We start from the raw sequence: 23,374 nt of genomic DNA on the forward strand, positions 1-23,374 counted from the left end.
GAACTTAAACTCTGGGCAGAATTTATTGTTCTCTGAAATTCACTTGAAACATAATCCATTTTGCATCAGCATTTGGGTACCAAGATCAGTGTAGGTTTCCATTTTAATAAGGTTTTTCTCATATGAATGCCCCATTTCCACAGTCCTTAATTCCTGGTGTTTAATAGCTCATTCTGTGTATTTGGTGAACTGTATCATTAGCACTTGAAAAACACTGAAACATTTTTTTAACCTCTTCTGCATATAAATAGCTATGCTGAGGTGTATGGAGAATTATGGGATGGCTTTGATAATGATGCTGCCTTTAATATATGCCAAGGGCATAACTATTGGAGTCCTGCTATTAGAGAAGAGCTGATAATTGTAAAATAGGAGGGAAGAGGTACTATGCAAATTGTATTATTGTCTAAAAACATTCTCTCTCCCCTTCTCTCTCTCTCTCTCTCTCTCTCTCTCTCTCTCTCTCTCTCTCTCTCTCTCTCTCTCTCTCTGTCCCCCGTCTCTGAATTTCTGTCTTGTCTCTGTCTGTCACACACACACACACACACACACACACACACACACGGGATTTTACTCTTCCCTACTCACCCTTCTTGGGTGGAGGTTGTAATGATAGGGTGTAAAAGAGAATTAAGTGTTACTAGGATAATTGCCCCTATTTTTCCTCAGGGTATTCATGCATGTTTCATCCACAGCACCTCTTAACATTACACCTAATTTGTAGAAAGCATCAAATGCAAAATTAGCATGTGTTACGGGTGCAGCTACTGCGACACAGACATAAACATGCTTCAGAGGCATGATTACTAAGTATGCATCCCTATGTACAAACAGTACATACTGGGCAAATTTTTCCTTCTGCCAGAGGAAAGAAACTTCACACCTAATTTAGTTAGTATTAGAGTAAGCCACTCTAGACTAATTGTAGGGAAGGCCAGTCTGAACTAGCAAAAAGTCTGAATTAAAGAATATTTTGAATAAATAAAGTTTTATTACTTTCAGGTTCACACATTTACTCAGTAATTACTCAAGAAGGATTACTAGCTAAAGATTTCACCCTATTTTAATGAATAAGACTCACTTTTAATCAGCAAACTTATTTGCATATAATATTTTATGTGCTAAACTTTTAAAAACCAATTTATTCCTCTATGTCTCTGCAAACTGTATTGTATTAAAAAAAGAAAGGATAAGCAGAATTATCAAAGTCCAGATGTTTACATATTTCTAAAAAGATATTCTGCTACCTAGTTTGAAGCTCCCAAATTAGGTTGGTAGTTTTTCAAATATTTTCCCAATGTTAATGGAAGTATAGTAAATAAAAATGTGTTCACATGTAGGTTTCAAATATACTTTGACTTGATAGAGACACTCATATAAGGCCTTTTCTTTATGGTATACTGAACCAGGGAAGGAAGTGAAAGAATAGCAAGATTGATTTCGTTAAAAGAACTCTAAAGTTTTTGTTTTCTTTAAGGGATGATGTTATTGTGTTTTTAAACATTACGAAGCACTATATAGTTTTGAATGAATAAGAGAATGGACTTAACTAAGTTTTTGTCTAGTGAAAAACTATATTAATTGTTATATTATCAGTAATTAGCATTTTATTATATAGTCAACAATTAAAATTTTATATATTATGTAGGTTTTAAATATATATTTTTTATCATACACTCAACTACTGCAATTTCCACTCTCAACTGAAGTATTTCAAGGGTAAGAATTCAAGCATTACTTTAGAATATGTGAAATAATAGCAAGAAAACAATATAGGACTTGACATGTAGGATGTCTTAAAAATGATTCTGATGTTTGAAAAGATATCTTATATTATACTTAAGAGGCCTTAGTAGTTCTGTTGAACAAATATATTGTCAGAGATTAAAGCCCATGCAGGTCATCCAATGACTTTAGCTGCTACAGCAATAGATGGATTGTAGTTATTAGTACATCAAGTTAGAGGGGAAAAAAACGATGGCAGGAATATTAACAGTTGTTACTGTTGTTACTTTGCAGTCCAATAAAGTGCCCGTGGTGCAGCCATCCCATGCAGTCCACCCTCTCACTCCACTCATCACTTACAGCGATGAGCACTTTTCACCAGGATCGCATCCTTCCCATATCCCATCAGACGTCAACTCCAAACAAGGTGAGAATTATCTCCTTCTGAATTTCATTCCCCATAAGCTGGAGCATGGAGCAGACCAGTTTCTTGATGGTTTCTAAGCTTCTATGTGTCTGGCAAGCTTCCTATAGTGTATTAGTCATTTTGCTACCATTTCCAGGTACCTGTATCAGAATTATCTTGCAAAAGATTTTGCTGTACCCCAAAGTGATACAGAATGATGGATGGTTGACATAGGACCAGAGCTATTTAACTGATGAGAGAAATCATGTAACAGAAAGGGGGGATGAGGCAAAGGGAGGGAGAAAGAAAAAAACATAACTTTGAACTATTGTTCTTATTTTTTATTTTTCTTGTGGAGAAAGATAAGGAAAGCAAAGGATAAACATTTTAAGCATCATTTAGTTCCTTAAACATTTTAAGAAATGACTACCCCAGATTTAATTCTTAGCACCCTCTATTGTATTTGCATATCTCAGCATAAACTATGTCTAAATTGAAACAAGAAGAATCCGAAGAGGATTTTTAACAGTAATTTTATTTTTTTTAAATGATAAATTTTCCATTTTAATAATGTGTGCATTAACGTCTTAAGAATTTCATGGTTTAAAATCCTTTCCCACTCTCTTAATTGTATTTTGTTGTGGTTGTTGTTAACTCATTTCACTTGTGTCCAAGTCTTCATGACTAGCCTATAGGAGTTGAAACCAACAACAACGAACTCATTAGCACCAAGTTCTAGCCAACTGATAATCACCAATAAATTATCACTGCTATAAAACCTTTGAATGATCATTATTGATGATAATATTGGTTATAATAATAACTACAACAACATGATTCTAGGATTGTTTAATTCTCTTTTAGTGCACTGATCCCCACCCATATGAAATGTAACTTCTAGTATGGTAGCATGGTTTGTACAGACAACACTGAATTATTCAAGGACTTATTATTTAGGTCTTTTGCTTCTGTTCTTCCCTTCTCCAGCTGCCTGCCTTTTGGGTATTTCTTTGCTAATTAGCATGCTGGTTAGCTCAGTTGGCTAGGACTTGGTGCTAATGAGGCCAGTGTTGCGGGTTTCATCTTCCCTATAGGCCAGTTAATTGTGTAGAGAAAAAATGTCTCCTTCATGGGTACACTACACTCCTCTCTTCCCCAACCCTCTTATCCTGGGTATCATTCTAGCAAATATATACCTTTTCTCAGTATAAACCCATTGCAACTACTAGTTTGTGAATGCTTCTTTCATATCATCTTTCATCTATGAAAGGACAGGATTATAGAGATATGTCTGTCCAAGATCATCCCTGTCTTACATAGAATCCTGGAGTCCCCAAATCCTCAAGCTGAAAAGGATCTCAGGATTCACCACTTCAGCCCCTTATTAAACCCATGTACATACATGATAACATGCATGGTCTATGACATACATGACAAATAGCTAAAACTATATCCAGATTCTTTGGGATACTTTTTTTTTGAACCTCTGTTTGTAGTCACTCACCTTGTCTTGTATAGTCAACATCCCTATCAAGACAAGGTAAATAGAACAATAAAGGAAGGGAAGCAATGAATATGGTCGCTCTCTACTTGCTCTTACTTTAAAATATTTAATTCAGTACTTTAAGGATCTGTGGTTTTATCAATGTAGTCACCTCTTCCACTAACACAAATTAGTCCAGTACAACTTGATCAAGCAATCTTTGAAAGTTTCTATGGCCAGAAAAAAACCCACCGATTCCCCCAATCTCTCTCAAAACCAAAGTGGTGATGAACCTTTCTGAATTTCACTATACTTGTCTCATAAAACAATTAATTAAATAATCAACATGCATTTGTTAAGCACCTTCTATATGCCAGGAACCCACATATAAAAACAAAAATAAAACTATTCTCACCCTCAACAAGTTTACATTCTATCTAGCAACATGAACATACATGAACAAATAGCTACATTTCCCATTTTTTGCTGGTCTGCCCTCAGAGTTTTTCAGCTTGGGATAATCTACCAGAGGTAGTACTCCTCCTTGTACCCAGGGTGATCTCCAAGCCTCAGTGGATTATTGAAGAGAAAAAAGACTTCAGTGGAGGCTGTGATATAAAAATGATATTATTTTTATTGCTTTATTTTGCCTTTAAAGTATCCAGTTTTGTTCTGGTTTTTTTTTTTTTTTTTTTTTTTTTACTATCCTGCCATCAGAATCAGCATCACAAATAGGTTTTAACATCTCTCTCATTTTGACTAAACTGAGATCTAGAAGAAAGTGAAAATGCACTGGAAAATTGTGAAATCTCAGAATGAGACACAAAGTACTACAAAACAAATCACAAGATATATACCCTTTATTCACTCATGTATATCATGTAAATCACTTTCTTAAGATTAAGGAGGCTAATTATATTAATCCATCTTAAACAGAACTGGATCATGTTTTTAATTTTTTTTTATTGTTTAAGGTAACTTCTCCATGTGGAAATAGTAAACAGATCTGCTCTCAAGAAGTAAGGAAGAACTGGTTATTGTCTCAATAACACAGGCAGCTCTCTAAGAAAATAACTTTTAGAAATGATTTGCATTGGCAGAGGAACTTTCTATACATAGAAGTTCCCTGCACCAATGAAATCATTTCTAATTCACATCTTTTAAATTAAATAAGATTTAATTAATTTTAATGAAATAATTAAATAGTTGTGGTAATATCAATGGAGGCATTCAACCTCACTGGAGAAAACTCACATTTTTAAGTGCCTGATATGTGTCAGAGATTGTGTTAAGGACCAGGCATTAAAAAAAAAGAAGCAAAAGACAGTCCTTGCCTTAAAGGAGCTCACAATCTAATTGAATCTTTTCATACTTTTCATATTTGAAATTAAAACAAGTTAGTGTTATTACAAAAATAATTTTCATATGTGGACCCACCAGGTATCTCTGGACCATACTTTGAGAAATTCTGCTCTCAAGACAATGATTAACAATCACTTGAGGATATGAATTGTATGTATGTACATATGTATCTATGTGTATATGTATGTATGCATTTGCATGTGTATATCTATATATAAAATATTATATTGACATGGAACATATAATATTATCTATTCTATTTCCTCCTTTCCATGATAGCAGTTGTTATTTACCTTTCTAGGGCTGTGTTCCTCTTTTAAAAAATGGATGTAAGAATAAGCATAACATGTTTGTTAGATGGATTTAGTGAGTGAATAAATCCTAGAACTCTAGTCTAGGGCAATAATTCCCAACTTTTTGAGTATAAAGCTATTTTTAACATTAAAAATTCTATTAATTTAGAGATTAAATTCCAAAGAGTTCTTGTGCTGAAGCTTGTCTTTGAATTATTTTTGAAGAAAGCATTAACTATGTAAGTTTACTAATTAAAGCATTTTTTTTTAAGAATGTAAGCTTCTTGCAAAAAAAGGTTTGTTTTATTCTTTGTATTCCTTATATCTAGCATAATGCCTGGCACATATTAGGTTCTTAATAAATTCATGTTAAGATCCTGTCCTAGAAGTTTATATTCTCTAAGGAAAACAAAATATTCATAATTAGACATACATAGACATGCATATAGCAGATTTTAGGTAACCTGGAGGTAAAGGCACTAGCAGTTGGGGGGAAATGGGAAAGGCATTCTTCAGACATTGATGCTTAAATTAAGCCTTTAAGGAAGCCAGAAATTTCAAGAGGTAAAAGTGAGGAAAAAGATCATTACAGGCATCATGAATAGATATAGAAACAGGAGATGGTGTGCCTATTGTAAAGAACAGCCAGAAAGCCTATGAGGTTGGATCTGAGAGTGAGTTGAGAGGAGTAGTGATCCATTAGAAGACTGACAAGATGAGATCAGGTTGCAGAGAGCTTTAAATGTCAAACAAATTTAAACAAGTAAAATAAATTGAAAGCTTGAATAATATTTTGGGGAACTAGATAAGTTCCCCAAATAAATAATTTAGGCATTTTAAAAAAGATTTTAGCATGTAATTGTTTTTGAAACATAAATGGTCTTGACCTCCTGAAATATGTCTTGAATGTAAACATCAATCTCTTTTTTAAATGATTTATTAGAACCTTAACATTGAACATCAACACTACTAGTTTACTAATAAACTTGATTAGTAACTTTTCGAATTTTGATGAATTAATTTCAATCTATGAAATCTCAAGAGACATAGGTAGCAGACATTGTGGAGCAGTGGATAGAGAGTTGCTCTTTGTCATGAAGCCCCAGTATTAAAGTCCCATTCTGAAACAATGGCTGTATGACCCTGGGCAAATCAATTAAACTGTTACTCCACCAGGCAGTTTTCCAAAACTATACTTATTTCACAGGATTGTTGTGATGATACCTGTAAAATGTATGTAAAGTGCTTTGTAGATCTTAAAATAATAAATGGATTGAAGTAGTATCATTAAAGATAATCTAGAATTCTGTATTTTCATTAATTTAGACTGTCTTCCCCTACACCCCCATTTTTTGAAGTTTTTTAGAATGGAAAAAAATTATTTTAAGTCTTTTAAAAGAAATGTAATTTATAAATACAAGTAATATTTCTGTTATTAACTGTAATGATCATTGCAAAGGAAACCTCTTTCTTCCTATATATTGCATTTTTATCAGACCTGAGATAATATTTCCATCTCTACCAAAACAGATCAACCTGTGCTGTACAACTAAGGTCTAAGAGACATGTAGAATAAGTTTAGGCAAGTTTTGCACCTGAGTCTTGCTGACCCAGAGATTAGCTCTCTATGGTGCCTCTAATTACATTCCTAGTAATGTTTTTTTTTTTTTAATGTTAAGAATACAACCTGAGTTTTCAGTCTGGGATTTTATAGACTTTTGTGTAAATTTCCTCTATATAACATAATAATCAAAAACAAATTATATAATGGGCAGTCTCAACTTTAGTCAAATAAATGAGTAACATGTTAATCCCTAGCTGATACAGCCTTTTGGTGATACTGACATTAGTCAGGCTATCAGTCAACAAGCATTATGAAGTGTTTCCCAAGCAATGGGATACTAAGAATGGCAAAAACATTTCTGACTTTAAAAGATCTCGTGTTTTAATAGAGGAGATAGCAGTTTGAGAGGCCAGGAAAAGGCTTCTGAGAGAATTGTGGAATTTGAGCCTGAGTCTTTAGGAAAGAAGCAGAAAGTGTAGAAAGAGAGCATTCCTGGTATTGGGACATGACAATGCAAAGGCATGTAGTTGAGAAATGGAGTGTCATGTTTGAGGAATGGCAGGTAGACCAGTGTAGTGAGATTGTGGAAGGGAATAAAGTATAATACTGAAAAATCAGGAAGGATCCAAGCTGAGAAGAACTTTCAATGCCTAATGGAGGATTTTTATTGAGGAAAGGGGGGGGAATAAAAATCACTTTGACAATTAAGTGGAGACAGCAAACATCTGTGTACAAACAAATTATGTATAGGATAAATTGGAAGTAAACTCAGATGGAAGGCACTGACATAGAGCACAGAAAGGCTTTTCTCTAAGAGGATTTTAGGTGAGATTTCAGGGAGGCCAGAAAGCAGAGATGAGAAGGGAAAGCATTCTAGACACGTGGGAGAGCCAGAGAAAATGCCCAGAACCATGATGTGGATTGTCTTCTATGGCAAACAGCAAGGAAGACCTCTAGATCATTGAATACATGGAGTAAAGTATGAGAAGACAGGAAAGGTAAGAAATTTGAAAATCAAGAGACAATCAGTATTGAAAGGGTAATTTCATTTGAATGATAGTTTGGAAGCCAGATTTCAGAGTTTAGAAGTGGATATAAAGGAGAAGCAGCAGAGATACCCAGTGTAGATACTTTTTTCAAGGAATTCAGCTGAGAAGAGGAAGAGATATGGGATGACAGATAGTGGAAATAGTATTAACCAACTACCTATGTGTGCCAGGTTCAAAAGAATTATAAACATAAAAATACACTCTTCTTGTCTTTAAGTAACTTATAAGACATAGGACTCCATTTGTGCACAGATGAGTATAAAACATAAGGAAAGATATAATGGAAATATTTAAGGAGAGAGAGAACACTTCCTGGGGAGGAGAATCATAGGGGACTATGTGGAAGAGGTGGCACTTGAACTGAGCCTTGAAGGAAGAGAAGATCTCATACAGAAGAAAGTTAAAAGAAAATACCCTTCAAGTATGGTAGGTAACCTATACAAATTCACAGAGATAGGAAAGTTCAGATAAGATTGAGAAATTCCAATTTGGCTAAAGTATGTGAAGAAAAATAATGTAGAAAAAACTATAAAGATAGGTTAGAGCCAAATTTGGAAAGAATTTGAATGCTAGGTTAAGGAAGTTATATCTTAACCTAGGCAAGAGGAAGCTATGGAAGATTTTTAAACTGGGGAGTGAAATAGTTATAAGTATGCATTAGAAATATTATTGTTATTTGTCTTCCATTCTCAAAGAGGACCAATGGCATTGAAAAGATGATATATTGACTTGCAAATGAATTGGATTTAAAAGAAACAGAGTTTTGCAAAGTCATCAGTCTTATTCTCTCCTCCAGAGCCATCTGGCTTCCCTGGTATGACAGATCAGGATGATGGAGATGTCACCAGATGCAGTGGGAGACCTTGGCTTTTTTAAGCTAAGGATATTTCCAGGTTTCAGTTTGTTTGAGGCAATAATATAGAATAGTTATCGTCAATGTGGAGCAAAGTGAAGGATATTTGCAGATGGGGGAGAAATGGGAATGTATGTAAGCTATCAGGAATAAGCTTGTAGAAAGGGAGAGACTGAAATGAGAATGAACACGACCAATAGAATGGAATCACTCGTACAGGTAGAGGGATTAGCTTTGGCAAAAAGGAAGGCCAACTCTTAATATGAGACAGGTTAAGGTTAGGATAAAATAGTAGCAAAAGGCACCTGAATGATGAGATGAGGAAAAGGGAAGAAGAGAGAGCTCTCAGTGAATGGTTTCAATTTTTCTCTAAAATATGAGTCAAGGTTCTTAACTAAGATGAGGGAGAGGCAGCCATGGGAGATTTCAGGAAATAAAAAGGTTTGATACAATTACTATGGAGAGTATCAAATAGTAATTTGTTAAGTAATATTATTGTGATCACTGTGTGAAGGAGGGATTGGAGAGAGAAGGGAGACCAGAGGCAGAAAGAATCATTAGGAGACTATTGTAGTAGTCCAAGTAAGGTGATGAAGTTTACTCAGTGTTGTGATGATATAAGCCAGGATCAGAAGAGGGGCTGGGCCAAGAAACATTAGGAGTTAGAAAAAGAAGAGTCCTAGATCTGGAAGCTATTTTGAAGACTGTTCAGTCTAAGCCACTTGTTTTATAGATGAAGAAGCCAGGACAGATCAAAGACTTATCCAAGATCACACTAGAACAAAAGAGTTGAGTAGGAGTGATTGAAGTTTTGAGCTCTCCAAAAGGAGAGAGAGAGAGAGACCACATTACATTTAGGGAGGAAAGATCATGAGTTCTGTTATTGCCATAGACCATCTGACCTCCAGCTCTTTTTCTGAAAAGAATTAATAGCTACTCCCACTCAAGAAAGTGGATTAAAGCCTTGACTTGGCTCTCCTTGCACTTCCTTGTACTTTTTGTTTTGTTAGTTCCACTTAAAGAAATCTTAAATTGGGCAAAGGCTTATTTAGTTGCTAATACTATTGCTAGCTGCTCTTAGAATCACAGAGTTGTCAATCTACAAGGATCTTCAGAAATAAGCTTGTCCTTTATGTTACAGGTAACAGTAGCTTATTAATGACACAGAAAGGGCTACAACTCAAGTCTCCTAACTTGTCTCAGTATACCTTTTCCTGCTATTCTTTGCCTATGCCATTTGAATCTTATTGGAATATTCTTTCATTATCAGGCATTTTTTAGTTGTGATGATTAAAAGAGTGTTACAAACATGTATTTTAATGTATCTTGAATGCTGGAAAATCTTTAAGAAAGTTTCATAATGTCTATATTCAATATGTCCATTTGTACATTTTCCTAGAAGATTCAAGAATACTCTCTAGAAGCATGATTCTTAATCCGCACTTGGTCTTTAACTATTTTGATAACTATTTTTCAATATAATTGGTTTCCTTTGTAACAATATATATTTTATCTTATTAATTTATAAACATTTTGAAGAGGCTTCTTCAGATTGCCAACAATATAACACTGGGGCAGGAAGTAAGTCAAGAACTTCTACTCTAGAAGAAAATTTTCAGTACTTTTAGATCTTAAGGACTTTAGATTTCCCATTTTGGCTTAATCCAGTGAATCATTCCTTTTACCTCATATTTTACCTCATATTCCATGAATGCAAATTCTGTCACCAAGATATGATTGGAAGCATCTATGTTAATATCACAGGTCATCTACCCAGTAAAAACCAGAAGAACATTAGTTAGCAACACCTGTCACCAATCTACGAGTAAACCAAAGAGTCCCAAGAATAGATGTCTCCCCAGAGTACTGGCCCTTCTTAGAGCCCAGCCCTCTGGTCATCTTCTATTCAGAGACCTTTATGTTGATGGGACCTGGCAGCTACTTGTATAGGTGCAGCTGCCCAAACTACTACTTGCTATCAGAATCCTGGGGGTATGGAGAGTTCTTAATACCAAAGGCATCATCAAAATGTTCAATACCAGATATAAATGTGGGTTTTTAATAGACATGATATTAAAGAAAATGTATCTACTTTGTTCCTTATCCTAAAGACTAAGAGATCTTTCTGACTTCATATGTGTTTTGTCCCCCTCTTAAAATGTGAGCTTCTTGGGAGCAGGGACATTTTAACTTTATTTGTTTCTCTAGCACTTAATATCATGTTTTGCACAGAGTATGACTTACCAAATTCTTTGCTTTCATTTACTTATATTCTATGTCCAGTGCTTGGGCCCAGATTATTAACAAAGAAAAAACTAAAACAGTGCTTTACCTCAAAAACTTTATATTCTACTGAGAGGAAACAACAAATACCCCCAAATGAAAAAGCAAAATATATACCAAGGAATTTTGGTGGCAAGGGTCAGGGGAGGCACTAGCAACTTGAAGAATCAAAAAACATTTCTATGAGAAATAATACTGGAGCTGAGCTTTAAAAGAACCTAGAGATTCTACTAAGCACTTGTAAAGAGGGAGGGCATTTCATACATGGGACAAAGCAGCCATATAGCAGCATGCTGAGAGAAGATGGACTCAGTGAGTCAAAGGTCAGTTTGGCTACAATTCAAAGCATATGAAGGATAATAATGGATAGTTAACTTGGAAGGAAAGTTTTATAGGAACATACAAGAGGCAGTTTTGTGAGGATATATTGAAAGCCACTTTAAACACATAAAAAGCTGTTGGTTTCATAGACTTTAAATAGGTTTAAATAGGTTAAATGTTACCAGTATTGACCTCTGTAGTGACAAATAAGTCTGGCTTGTCTTCACTGGATGATTCCTGGAGTGGATTTACTTTCTTATCTGTATTGGACAGCCTTGCAACAAATGAGGTTTAGAAAAATACTATCATACTCCTATTTTCAGTTTGTGTTGATTTTTTTTTAATTCTAAGATCCTGTTTTTCACCTTGGCTTAGAGGTGACCCTAGCTTCTCAAAGGTAAAGACAATGAAACATCAGCTCTAATCTCTAGTATGGGCCTATCTAATGGGCTATTCATCTGTCATCTGGAGACCTGTCTAGCAAAGTTCATAGAGGTTCAATTCTGGCAATTGGTGCTTTGTTTTCTTTTTGAACCTAGAAATTTGTTAAGATGATCTACTAAATCATGAAAGGATTTAATCTATTTCAGAAGAAGTAGTCACATTGACTAGTACAAGTATTGAAATATTACAATTTTTATTTATTTGTGTCCTAATTTTGTAGAATCAAACATTGGCCCCTACTGAAAAGATTCTGGCTATTGAAAGGCATCACACATGCTTATGAGTCAGAACTAAGTGTCTCATCCTGAATAATATTTTCAATTGCCAATCTACACTTTTATTTCTTCTGGAAGGTGATTCAAGCCCCACTTTCACATCTCCCTGTTCTCCTTTTTCTCTTACAGTCTTAACTTTCAATGGTCCATCATTTTGTAGTTATTTTCAGCTCATGTAATTCCAGACCAGTCTGGCCAAAGAAAGAAAAAAAGCATTTATTAAACTTCAGAGTATACTCTGCTGAGCCCTTTAAAAATATTATCTTAGTCCATCCTCACAACACTGGGAGGTAGGTGTTATTCTTATCCCCATTTCACAATTGAAGAAATGGAGGCAGACCAAGGCTGTGTGACTTGTTTAGGGTCATACAGTTAAAAATTGTCTGAGACAGGATGTGAACTCTTATCTTTCTGACCCCAGACCCAGCATTATATCATCACATCACCTAACTGCCTCTGCCAAAGGAGCCTAACTTTGGGGCTGTGACCTCAATCAAATGTTATCAAACATGTGGTGGCTTCAACACTTCCAAATGCAGTCTGAAGCAAAGGCAAATATAATTGGGAAATATTAAACAAAATAAATTAAAGTGTAATATAGATCATTGTGCAGCATGCAAAGATCCTTAGATATGGCTTAGTGGCCCCTGTTGTTCTAGATTCATTGAAAGACTAGCCATGATGACGAAATCATAGCTCTATCAATATATATTCTTCAGTAGATTTTCAGAATCAAAGGGGACTTTTGTGCTTCTCTAGTTCAATGCAGACCTGAACAGGAACCTTCCTCTACAAAACGAGTTCTTAACTTGATCCATGTATAGATTATTAAGAATTTGTGAACTTGGATGAAAAAAAAATCTATTTCAATATGACTTTGTAACCTATTTTATTTTATGCTTTAAAAACATTATTCTAAAAAAGGAATTGAAAATGGGTACATGATATTTTTTAAAAGGTTAAGAATCCCTAGTCTGCAACATCCTTGAGAAATGGGCCTTTCTAATAAAGGTGAGTCAAGTACCTCCTGAGAAAGCAGATTATACTTTGGAGCAGCTCTTATCATCAGGCAGACTTTCTTTACATCAGGATAAAATCTGGCTCTCTTCAAATTTACTTATCGTTCTTTATTCTTTCCTTTAGAGCCAAGCAGAACACATCCAATTTTTCTTTTACTTGACAGCTTTTCAAATATTTGTAGACAACTGTCATCTGTCCTTAAATATACTCTTTTTCATGTTACATATACATGTAACTCATCTTATTAAACTCATCTTCTGACTAGTATATCCAGTCTCCTTTGGATCAAGTCAATTAGTCAGTGTTCTTCTCAAAACGTGGTACCATTTGGACATATGTGACCAAATGTGACAATGATAAGTGGATAGAGAGACCACTGAACTTAGAGTTGGGAAGAATACTTAATAGTTATGTGGGGAGGTATACAAGCAAGAATTCAGAAAAGCAGAAAGAAGGGACCACACTCCAAGTATGGGGGAGAAATGGGTTTTAAAGACTCAGTCTGAAGATAGGAGACTTCTGTATGAGAAGTGACATATGGTTGACTCACAGTGAGCTTGTGGTCTACTAAAAAGTCCATATCTTTTTCACAGGAACTGCTATCTAACAATATTACCCTTTTTGGCCCCACCATATCTTGCTTACTTTGGTGAAGGAAATGACAATCCACTTCATATCTTTGCCAAGAAAATCCCAGATGGGGTCACCAAGTGCTAAAACAAGTTGCTTTCTTGGGTATGAAGGTTTTCCTGTTCTTTGTAGTTGCATTAGCAACTTAAAGCAGGTGCTAGGCTCACTTTATAAATCAGGAAACTGAGGCAAACAAGATTAAATGATCTGCACAAGGTCACACGGCTAGTAAGTGTCTGAGACCTGATTTGAACTCAGGTCTTTTTGACTCTAGGGCCTGTAATCTACTCCCCACCTAGCTGCTCATGGGCTCAGTTTTGGCTATTTCTTGTTGCCATCAACTTTCTCCCCTCTTTTGTTCTTCCTACAGTTCCTGAACTGTCCAGCAGTTCAGGACTTGGAATCAGGAAAACCTTCATTAGATATTGACTACCCATAGAATCCTAGACAAATCTCAGTCTTAATTTCCTCATCTGTAAAATGATGCTAATAATGACACCTATTTCATGGGGTTGTTGTGAGGAACAAGTGAGATAATATATATAAAGCCTTGTAAATGTCAAATTTGAATAAGTCACATTGGTATTTCCTTCTTAGGAAATTCTGTTTTCAGTTTTAAAATTTTTGGTATCTCCTAAAATCCAGATAGAACTTAATGGAGTTTTGCATGAAAAATAAATGTCACAAATTTATCTGTACTACCTATATACTAGCAATCTACTCTTAGTACCATTTCAGCCTCCTATGTGGATGCCTCTTTAGCTTTCACACCTCCAGAATGTGAACATAAATATTGAGATAGTCCTTTTAAGGAGTTGATTTAATGTGTTAAGAAGCCCTAATAGCTTTTTCTGTCCTAGGCTTTACTTCCCCAAACATATTAAATGACAACTTTTTATAGGCTTGCTCATGGGGTTTTCTCCCTTATTCTTTTTTCTTTCATAAAGTATAGGGTAAAATTTATTGAAAGAAAAGTCATCTGATGCTAGAATTATATCTAATCTTGAGGTAGTTCTTACAATTAAGGGACACTCTGTGTCTGGGAAGAGGAGCATTTCCAGTAGGATGTTGCCATTCTAGGAAATACAAGTAATGTGGAACAAGATGACTTTGAAGCCCAGAAGTCTTAACTAGCTTTGCAAAACTTAGCCGACGATGAAGTGACAGCCAGAAACCCAATGAATCATATCAAATATGATCATTATGAGGCTGAAGATGATTCCTAATTAATCACTGATCCTCTGGTAGCAAATTTTCCAAATCTCATCCATGAGGTAGCCAGTTAAAATTGGTAAAAGTAGATACCTACCTAATCCTACAAAAGCTCCATGGAAGGCTGTTTACCTGTGTCATCATTCCCCTTTTTGTTTCATGCTGCAGTTCAGAAGAGCAGTATAACTGTTTCTTCGCTAAAAGGAAATAAAGTGGAATGAATAACATCTTTCTAAAGTCAGTTTGATTAGTTTGAGTCAATGTTGCATTTGTGGTTTCACTGATTCCTCAAAAAGTTAAATGTTGTAACTGTATTACAAAAATATATCGTGCATTAATCAAAGTGTTTTCCCCCTAGAATTTAAATCCCTTTGAAGTGAAGATAACAATATTCACAATAATAGTAATATAATACTACAAGTTCATGATTATACAGTCTTTTACAAAGTGCTTTCTTTACAACTTTCTTCCAAATTTACACAACAAAAACAATTTGATTCCATCTCTTAATTAAAGCATAAGGCATTTTATTTCTTTTTTCATTTATCTCTTTGCTCAGTGGCCTGTTGAATCTAAAAATTTACCTCTCCTCTGTTCTTCTTAACAGGTATGTCCAGACATCCTCCAGCTCCTGACATTCCTACCTTTTATCCCCTGTCTCCAAGTGGTGTAGGACAGATTGCCCCACCTCTTGGCTGGTAAGAACTCTTTGACAACTTGGAAGTAGAATATCTATACTTTCATACCTTTCCTTTTTCATTTATTCATGTTAACTTTATGAACGGTACCATGGAGTAAAGAAAATTTCACTTCGTGAGGAAGGTGGTCAATTCATTTCAATTCAATTTAAAAGATTAAAAGAATGTAGACTTTGAAACAGTTTGAATCTGTTTTGTAATATGTGTAGAAAATGAACATATAACATTTTTGCTTTGAAGCTCAGAGTTGGATGGATCCAGTGTGTTGCTTTGGGCATTTGGTATGACTGCAAATAGATGGTTCTTAGGGAAAACATTTTTAAAAGTTTTTTTTATTAATAAACTTGTAATTTCTAGCACCAAAGGTGAATATATGTAATGGGGGTTTTTTTCTTGCTAAAGTAGTGAACTTTCTTCAAACTGGGAAGAAAGAGCTGTCAGCTGTCAGCAGAGCAGACCTTATATAGGAATTGAAGATATGAAAACAGTTCCTGAATTTTGAGAAAGGTGGTATATACCTTGAATTTCAACCTCAATCTCTTTTATCCAAAAATTTATGTTAAAAGTATTTTTGTTTTTATTGCATTTTAAAAATTGTTTTTCCTAAAATCATTTGTTTAATCAAAACTTAAAAGGGAAAGGAAATGTAATTTATAAGAATGAGGGAAGAAGAAACATGGTATTGCCTTTTTGTTATCTTTGTTATCCTCATCTTTTTTCCCCCCCTCCTGAAGTATACTATTCCAGATCTTGGAATCTGTGATAAAACTTCAGTGAGTTTCTTTCCCTCCTTCTCCCCTGCCCTTACCTCTACCCTTATGTAGTGTGCTAAGAATTCTCATCTCTCCTCTTTTTAACTATGGATCGTCCTCTTGGTTGCTGTTAAGGCCAGCAGCTTTGGAAATGCCAGTTGTCTTTTTTTTTAATTAAAGCATTAAATCTCTCAGTCAATAACTCTGTTTGAATTTAATTGATTGTGCTTACACTTTCAAACTTGAATCAATTATTCTTTCTGAACTTAGCTACTTAGGGGGCATTAATCCTGTGCTGAGTCCCATCAGGGGCAGTTAAAAGAGGGAGTGTAAACTAAGTATGCAAGACAGTGTAATGTTAGACATGGGAAAGACAGAGAGGGAGGAAAGAAGAGATGGAATTTGAAGGGAGTAATGGAAAGAAAAACAAACGGGAGATTTTGTTTGTTTCTTGAAGGAATATGTGAATGGAGGAAATATGTATGTCCATGGGGGGAGATAAAAAAATGTTTGGTCACTGGGATTGATTTATTCAATTTTTGTACACTTTTTAAAAAATTCCATTTCCTAACAGTCTGAGGACTTTTCAAATGAAATTTACTGACTGATTTTTACTTATTTACTCATTTATTTTTTAGTGGAGAAGACCTGATTCACAAGTCTTTTTAACTGACTAATATGGTTTTTAAACAGTGGTGTGTGTGGAAAGAGGGATTTTCTTTAAGAAAAATGACTCTTTTGGGGGTGGGAATGAGATGGGAAACTAGTTATCTATAACTGAAGAAACTGAAGGGGGGAAACTGTTGAAACCCCAGACAACTTATTTTAATCCTGCCCTCCTCTCATTGTTGTTGCTAGTTGGTAACTCTTGTTTTTTATTATTGATGGGCTCCTTTCTTCTGTGACCTCAGGCAAGGTCAGCCTGTATATCCCATCACGGGTGGATTCAGGCAGCCCTACCCATCCTCACTCTCAGTCGACACTTCCATGTCCAGGTAGGTGGAGGAGGCGGAAAACTGGGGCATTTGAATACAAGCTGCTGCTTTTCTCTTGCATCTTGTATGCCTCTGCTTGCCTTTTAGACAGCTAGGAGCAGTGCCTCAATTTCAACAACATGTTTGTCTGTAGATACAGGCTGCCTGGCTCCCACACTAGAAGTGCTAATTAGGATTTCCCAGGTAGGAGCCATATATTGTAGACAGGAGATAGAAACCAGATACGCCAATAATCTGTGATCCCCTCTACTTGGAAATATTTACTCCCAAAGTGAAAGGGCTCCTCATTTACATGTATGTGGGGGGAGGTTGGGAGTGAAATATTCTAATGTTGGAAATTGTAGTCACAGTTTGCTTGATTTAATAAAATATATTGAAGAAGAGGGGGGAAAGTGGCTTGCCCTCTAATTTGCTTCCTGGACATGAATTTCAATCTCAGCATAGCATGACTAGTTGGTAAAAATACATAGATTCTGCAGGGTCCAGTCCCAGCTCCAGGAGAAGGGTTGTTTGTATAAGCTGTCAGTAACCTATGAGATGTCTGTACTAGTGTGTGAATCAGGCCATGTGTTGACTTATTAGTGCAAGCAATGCTCTCTGAGATCTGCCATGCCACAAATTGCTCTGTGTAAATGCTTTTGCACCTGGGAAAAGATGGCTTCTGAATTCTGTGCTTGATATATTCACACAGCATTTGGTATGACTTTGTCAAGGGAAATACTGTCATTATATGGGACATCAAACTATTTGGTTAATAAATGGGAAGAAACATTAAAAAAAAATTTTTTAACCTGGGTTTCTTAAGTTCTTTGTAATTTATATATATATATATATATATATATATATATGTGTGTGTGTGTGTGTGTGTGTGTATATATATATATACATATAATTATATAGGCGAATTGTAGACATTTCAGTTAGTGAGTCAAAACCAAAATTTTCCTCATAGGAAACAAAATTCATACCTAACTTCAAGTCACCTTGTCTGGTGACAGGGTTTTTTCACTGACAAATAATCAGTATCATCTGTTGTTTTTCTGAAATACTAAATTTAGCAGATTAATTCTCTGATGAAAGTCCTGCAGTCTTGATTCTTTTTTAAAGTTTTTAGTACATATTCAAGGAGAGTCCATTCTTTCTAGATGAAAGAGTTTAATTTTTCCCAAAAAAGGCCTGTTTTGGGGGTTGAAGTGATTGAAGAAAGCTGCCAACCTTGGATGTGTGGGAAGGCCATGTAGGAAGAGGAGGGCTCTTCTTAAATCCTTAAAACACTTTGAAAAGCAGAAGTTTCTTGAATGAAGCCAAATATACCTAAAAAAAACTTGTTGAAAGGAGATGACCTCCAAGGTCTCTTCTAGTTCTAAGACTGATTCTCTGATTATTATTTGTTTAATTTTTCTTACATGGCAGTTTCCCTTCTTTGTGCTCATTGGTGGTGGATATTTTAAGACCATTATAATGGTCTTTAAAAAAAAACTTTTGGGAGCAGCTAGGTGGTACAATGCATCAGCCCTGAAGTCAGGAGGACCTGAGTTCAAATGTGGCCTCAGACATTTAACACTTCCTAGCTGTGTGACCCTGGGCAAGTCACTTAACCCCAATTGCCTCAGGAAAAAAAAATAAGGGAAAAAAGCCTTTGGAAACGTAGTTGCTTTTAATACATGTACCTGGCTATTTCTTGATATCAAATACAACACTGAACTCATTTAAAAATGTCTTCTTGAATTCTTTATCAGTTTCCCATAAGTCAGGATTTCTTAAACAGTGCTCTTAATATAGTTTCAGGAATATTCTGTACAGTAAAGTATCTGGGACAAGTTCAACTATGTTTATTATTTGAAGGAAATCTTCCTTCTTCTTATTTCCTCCTGCTTCTCTTGATCTTTGGATAGGAGAGAGCAAAAGTTGGATGAATGTCCAGGGTGGAGATTCTTATACTTTGATACTTTTCTGCAAGTTGAAGAGATAACTTTTTTGTTTCATTTATTTGGTCTCTTATTAAAATTATAAAAAGAATTACCATCATGGAATATTATAGTCCAAATAAATAGTTCTTTTGATATTATTGTTGAAAAACTCTTTTTTCAAAAAGAAATATATTTTATGTATCTTTTGGACTTAATGACCTCTAAGGGCCCTTCTAATTGTAAATCTTTGATCTTTTTTTATTCTTGACCTTATGACCTTAGGCAAAGAATTCAACTTCTCTAGACCTTAACTTTCCTCAAAAGAGGGGGTTGGGTTAGAGGACCTTAAACGTCTTTTCCAGGCCTAAGTGATCCTACTATGATCCTTTGAGTTTTTTCTGAGGCCTTTAAATTGGTTGGAAAACTTTTTCAGCTGTTAAATCTTGATCAAATGATTTAAGGAAAAAATGCAGTTACTATACACAATATTAAATTTTCTTCTGTTCAGTGAACAATGTTTATACTGTCAGCTCAATGGCATTCCCATATTTCTTAATGTGTCCTGTTTACTGACTTCTCCCAGGTTCTTACAATGATGGCTTGTGGTAGACAGTTATTTTTATCTATTTCTTTTTTCTTTTAGGTTTTCACATCATATGATCCCTGGCCCTCCAGGTCCCCACACAACTGGAATCCCTCATCCAGCCATTGTAACGCCTCAGGTCAAACAGGAACATCCTCATACTGACAATGAGCTAATGCACGTGTAAGTTTGCTTTTGGTTTCCTGGCATTCTCAACACCTCTTGTTCTCCACTTCTCTTATTGGGGAAACTTGTTTTGCATGTTGCCTTCCTGGCCATAACTCTGTAGCTACTCAGAAGTGCTTTGATTCCTTGTGTTATAATCATTATTTTTTTATTTTATAATTCAGAAGGCAAAGAATAGAACATTGGATAATCAATAAAACTTACTCCCTCCAAAGGAATCTCCAGATCTGGACTTATGAGTAGTGGGTTTGTTTGCCAGGAGAGTGCCAACTCCAGTTCAGCTCATACAGTAAATAACTACTACATAGTTATATATATATATATATGTGTGTGTATATATATATATATATATATAACTACTACATACATACAGTAAATTTACTACAGTAAAAAAAAAAATGGGGCTACTGGACATCCTAGGAAATCCATATAAAATAAACTGGTACATTGGCACCTTACTTGCTAAAGACATCACCCACATTCTGGTTTGAAGCTTTAGCAATGCAGAGATTAGGAGCAAATAAAAACCCCATGCCTCAGGCTATGTTCCTTCTCATGTGATTTTTTTCCCTGAGGCAATTGGGGTTAAGTGACTAGCCCAGGGTCTCACACAGCTCTAAAGGATAGAACCAGGAGACATGTGGGGAAATTGCAAAGATGTCTATTTAAGCTTGATTTTAGGAAAAACAGGTTCCTAACAATTAGATCTGTTCAAGATGGAATGGACTACCTTGGAAAAATAGGAGGTTTCCCCCTCCTTTTAAGTCATTAAGCAGAAATCAGAGGAATGTTTACCTATTAGAGAATTATGGGGATTCCTTTCAGGTATCAAATGGACTAATTGGCTATTGAGTTTTCTTCCAATTCTCAAATTCCATGATTCTGATTCTAGAATATATGCCTGTTGATATAGGACATCTTCATTTTACTTTTTTTATCCCCAATGCCTGTCATATTTATTATAAAGAAATGTGTGCCAATTATAAAGAAATGTGCATACTCTTTCATTTAAAAAAAAAAGAATTCAGGCTTTAAGTAAACTGAGGATAAGACTGATGTGAACCCTGAAACAAATCCATACAATCTTGTTGTCACACACAAAGGGAGACTAAATTCCTGAGACTGTCTTGTGAGCATATCTAAGGCATACTCTACTCGTCCTGTCCCATGATACAGACATAACCCTCTTGCAAGTTTGTTTCTGTCTAGGACTCACCCTAACTCCTCTCTAACTTTATAGATCCTTCCCTTACTTCCCCTCACCTCTGACCTTTAAAAAAACCTTCACTCATAACCTGCTGCTAAAATCATTTTTGATTTTGCCCGTGAGCCTTTTCACATCAATAAAGGGCCCTTGTGATGATAATAAAGCGTGATGTGAATTCTTCACATTTTAAACCACTCTCCCAGTCTGCTACTTCTTTATAACTCTAAATCCATTTCCAGTTTATGTCAAAGATTATTACAGCCCTTTCCTTTTTTATGGGAAATGTATTGTTTGGTAAAGGCCTTTATCTACAAAGAATCAGTGGCTTGCTGAGTTCTGTTGTTGATATAATTAGGTTTAATCTATCTAGCTGGGTTCCATCTCTTCAAATGTAAGAACACATGGATATATAATGAGCCTACCATCTTTATTCGTAGGAGTAAGTTTGGCTATTGATGATAAACAGATACTCTCTTTTCTTCCCCTTGTGATCCTCTTCTCACTGTCCTCAACTCCCACCTTTTAGGAAGCCTCAGCATGAACAGAGAAAGGAGCAGGAGCCGAAAAGACCTCACATTAAGAAACCTCTGAATGCTTTTATGTTATACATGAAAGAAATGAGAGCAAATGTCGTAGCTGAGTGTACTCTGAAAGAAAGTGCAGCTATCAACCAGATTCTAGGCCGAAGGGTAAGTAGTGAAAAAGTATGTGGATGTTTACAGTCACCAAGGAAACATTTTATTAAACCCCACCTTCTAGCATCCACATGGTGGTAAATGTTTAATAACCAGGTCACCCCTCCAAAACATTGTACTCTCAGTACACTTGAAAATTTTATCATTATTGTTAACATTTTCTATACTACTTTCTTAAGCCTAATCAACAAAACAATAAACCAAACTCTGATTTGTATTATCAGTTTCTAAGATGTAAATGCTCCCAACTGAAAATTTAATAATCATTTTTTATGAACTGCCAGTCTCTCATGAAAACTTATTATCTAACTTGTGCACCTCCTGGACCTTGGAAAGAATTAAAATCTTTTTTAAAAGCCCTAAAAAATCAGGTCACCTTCAAGGAGCTTATCATTCAATGAATGGGACAGGACAGTATACAAGAAACACCTCACAAAAAATGGAGATCTAGACACAAGACAAATGGAATATAGCTGAACAGAAATATATGCATAACTGAAGATACATCTTCACAATCTATTTCTTATTGATGTCAAACCAGAATAATTTATAAGTTGCTTGTAATGGGCATTTTTTAAACAGTTCAACAATTCAAGTTTTCTTGTTTCCCTAAAATTTTGGGGACCCCAATTCCCATACTCCCATCCCTATTCCTTATAAGTCTGTTCCCTAAGATCTGCAAGAGGAGGGTGACTAATATTATCCCAGGAAGGAAAAGAGGGACCTGAAACCTAATGTAGGCCTATAACCCCAGGACCCTCAATGACTCATGGTGCACCCTGCTCCACTTTGGATATCATGAGAATCAAAGGCAACTCATTACAAGATTCCTTTTATAGACTTTCTTTTTTAGGACCCCTCCACACATCAGGGATAGAACAATATAACCCAATGAAATGCCTCCAATGTATTGGAGGACTTTGGGAAAGACACGAACAAGAGTCTTACAGGATGAACTGCCATTGCCATCACTGGAGAGAGCACCTAGGTCCCTGAAATCAAATTCATCAAAGTGCTAAAATTATTCCCAGAGAGTCAGTGGCTTATTGGATTTTGTTTAGGGGTCTGTTTGAATAAAGGAATCTAATGGCAGAATATGAAAAGTTCTTATGGAAAATATTAGTGATGAAAAGTGTGAAAGAGATAAGGATGTGATATGGTTCTGAGGGAAAAAGGGGGCAGGTAGGGGAGAAGGCTGGTACCATGTACTAGGAGGAAAAGAGCAACCATGAAGAAAATTCCAGAGGTCCAGAGCAAGTTGGTTCAATTAATAATACTAACCCAGATTATGAGCTGAAAAAGAGAAGTTAGGTAGTGTTGAAGACTTTGGGAGAGGACCTGAAATTATAGTGTATCTAGTCTAATCCTTTCATTTCACAGATGAGGAAGCAGGCCTGCTGAGGTTAAGTTATTTGTACAGTCACACAC

At 35.5% G+C, this 23,374-nt stretch overlaps 1 protein-coding gene across 4 annotated transcripts in view; it reads left to right on the plus strand.

The window, feature by feature from the left end:
• The window catches only part of LEF1 (lymphoid enhancer binding factor 1), a 161,234-nt gene that overhangs the window by 104,523 nt on the left and 33,337 nt on the right, over nucleotides 1-23,374 (plus strand). For 2 of the 4 annotated variants that reach the window (XM_031943814.1, XM_031943813.1), the window contains exons 5-9: nucleotides 2,020-2,152; nucleotides 15,528-15,618; nucleotides 17,282-17,365; nucleotides 19,919-20,041; nucleotides 21,778-21,940. In XM_031943814.1, coding sequence (XP_031799674.1) covers nucleotides 2,020-2,152; nucleotides 15,528-15,618; nucleotides 17,282-17,365; nucleotides 19,919-20,041; nucleotides 21,778-21,940 — 594 coding nt within the window. The remainder of the gene's footprint in view (nucleotides 1-2,019; nucleotides 2,153-15,527; nucleotides 15,619-17,281; nucleotides 17,366-19,918; nucleotides 20,042-21,777; nucleotides 21,941-23,374) is intronic. The other 2 variants (XM_031943816.1, XM_031943815.1) reach the window with 1 other exon arrangement.

This window comes from Sarcophilus harrisii, chromosome 6 (genome assembly GCF_902635505.1).
Source record: "Sarcophilus harrisii chromosome 6, mSarHar1.11, whole genome shotgun sequence".
Classification (NCBI taxonomy): domain Eukaryota; kingdom Metazoa; phylum Chordata; class Mammalia; order Dasyuromorphia; family Dasyuridae; genus Sarcophilus; species Sarcophilus harrisii.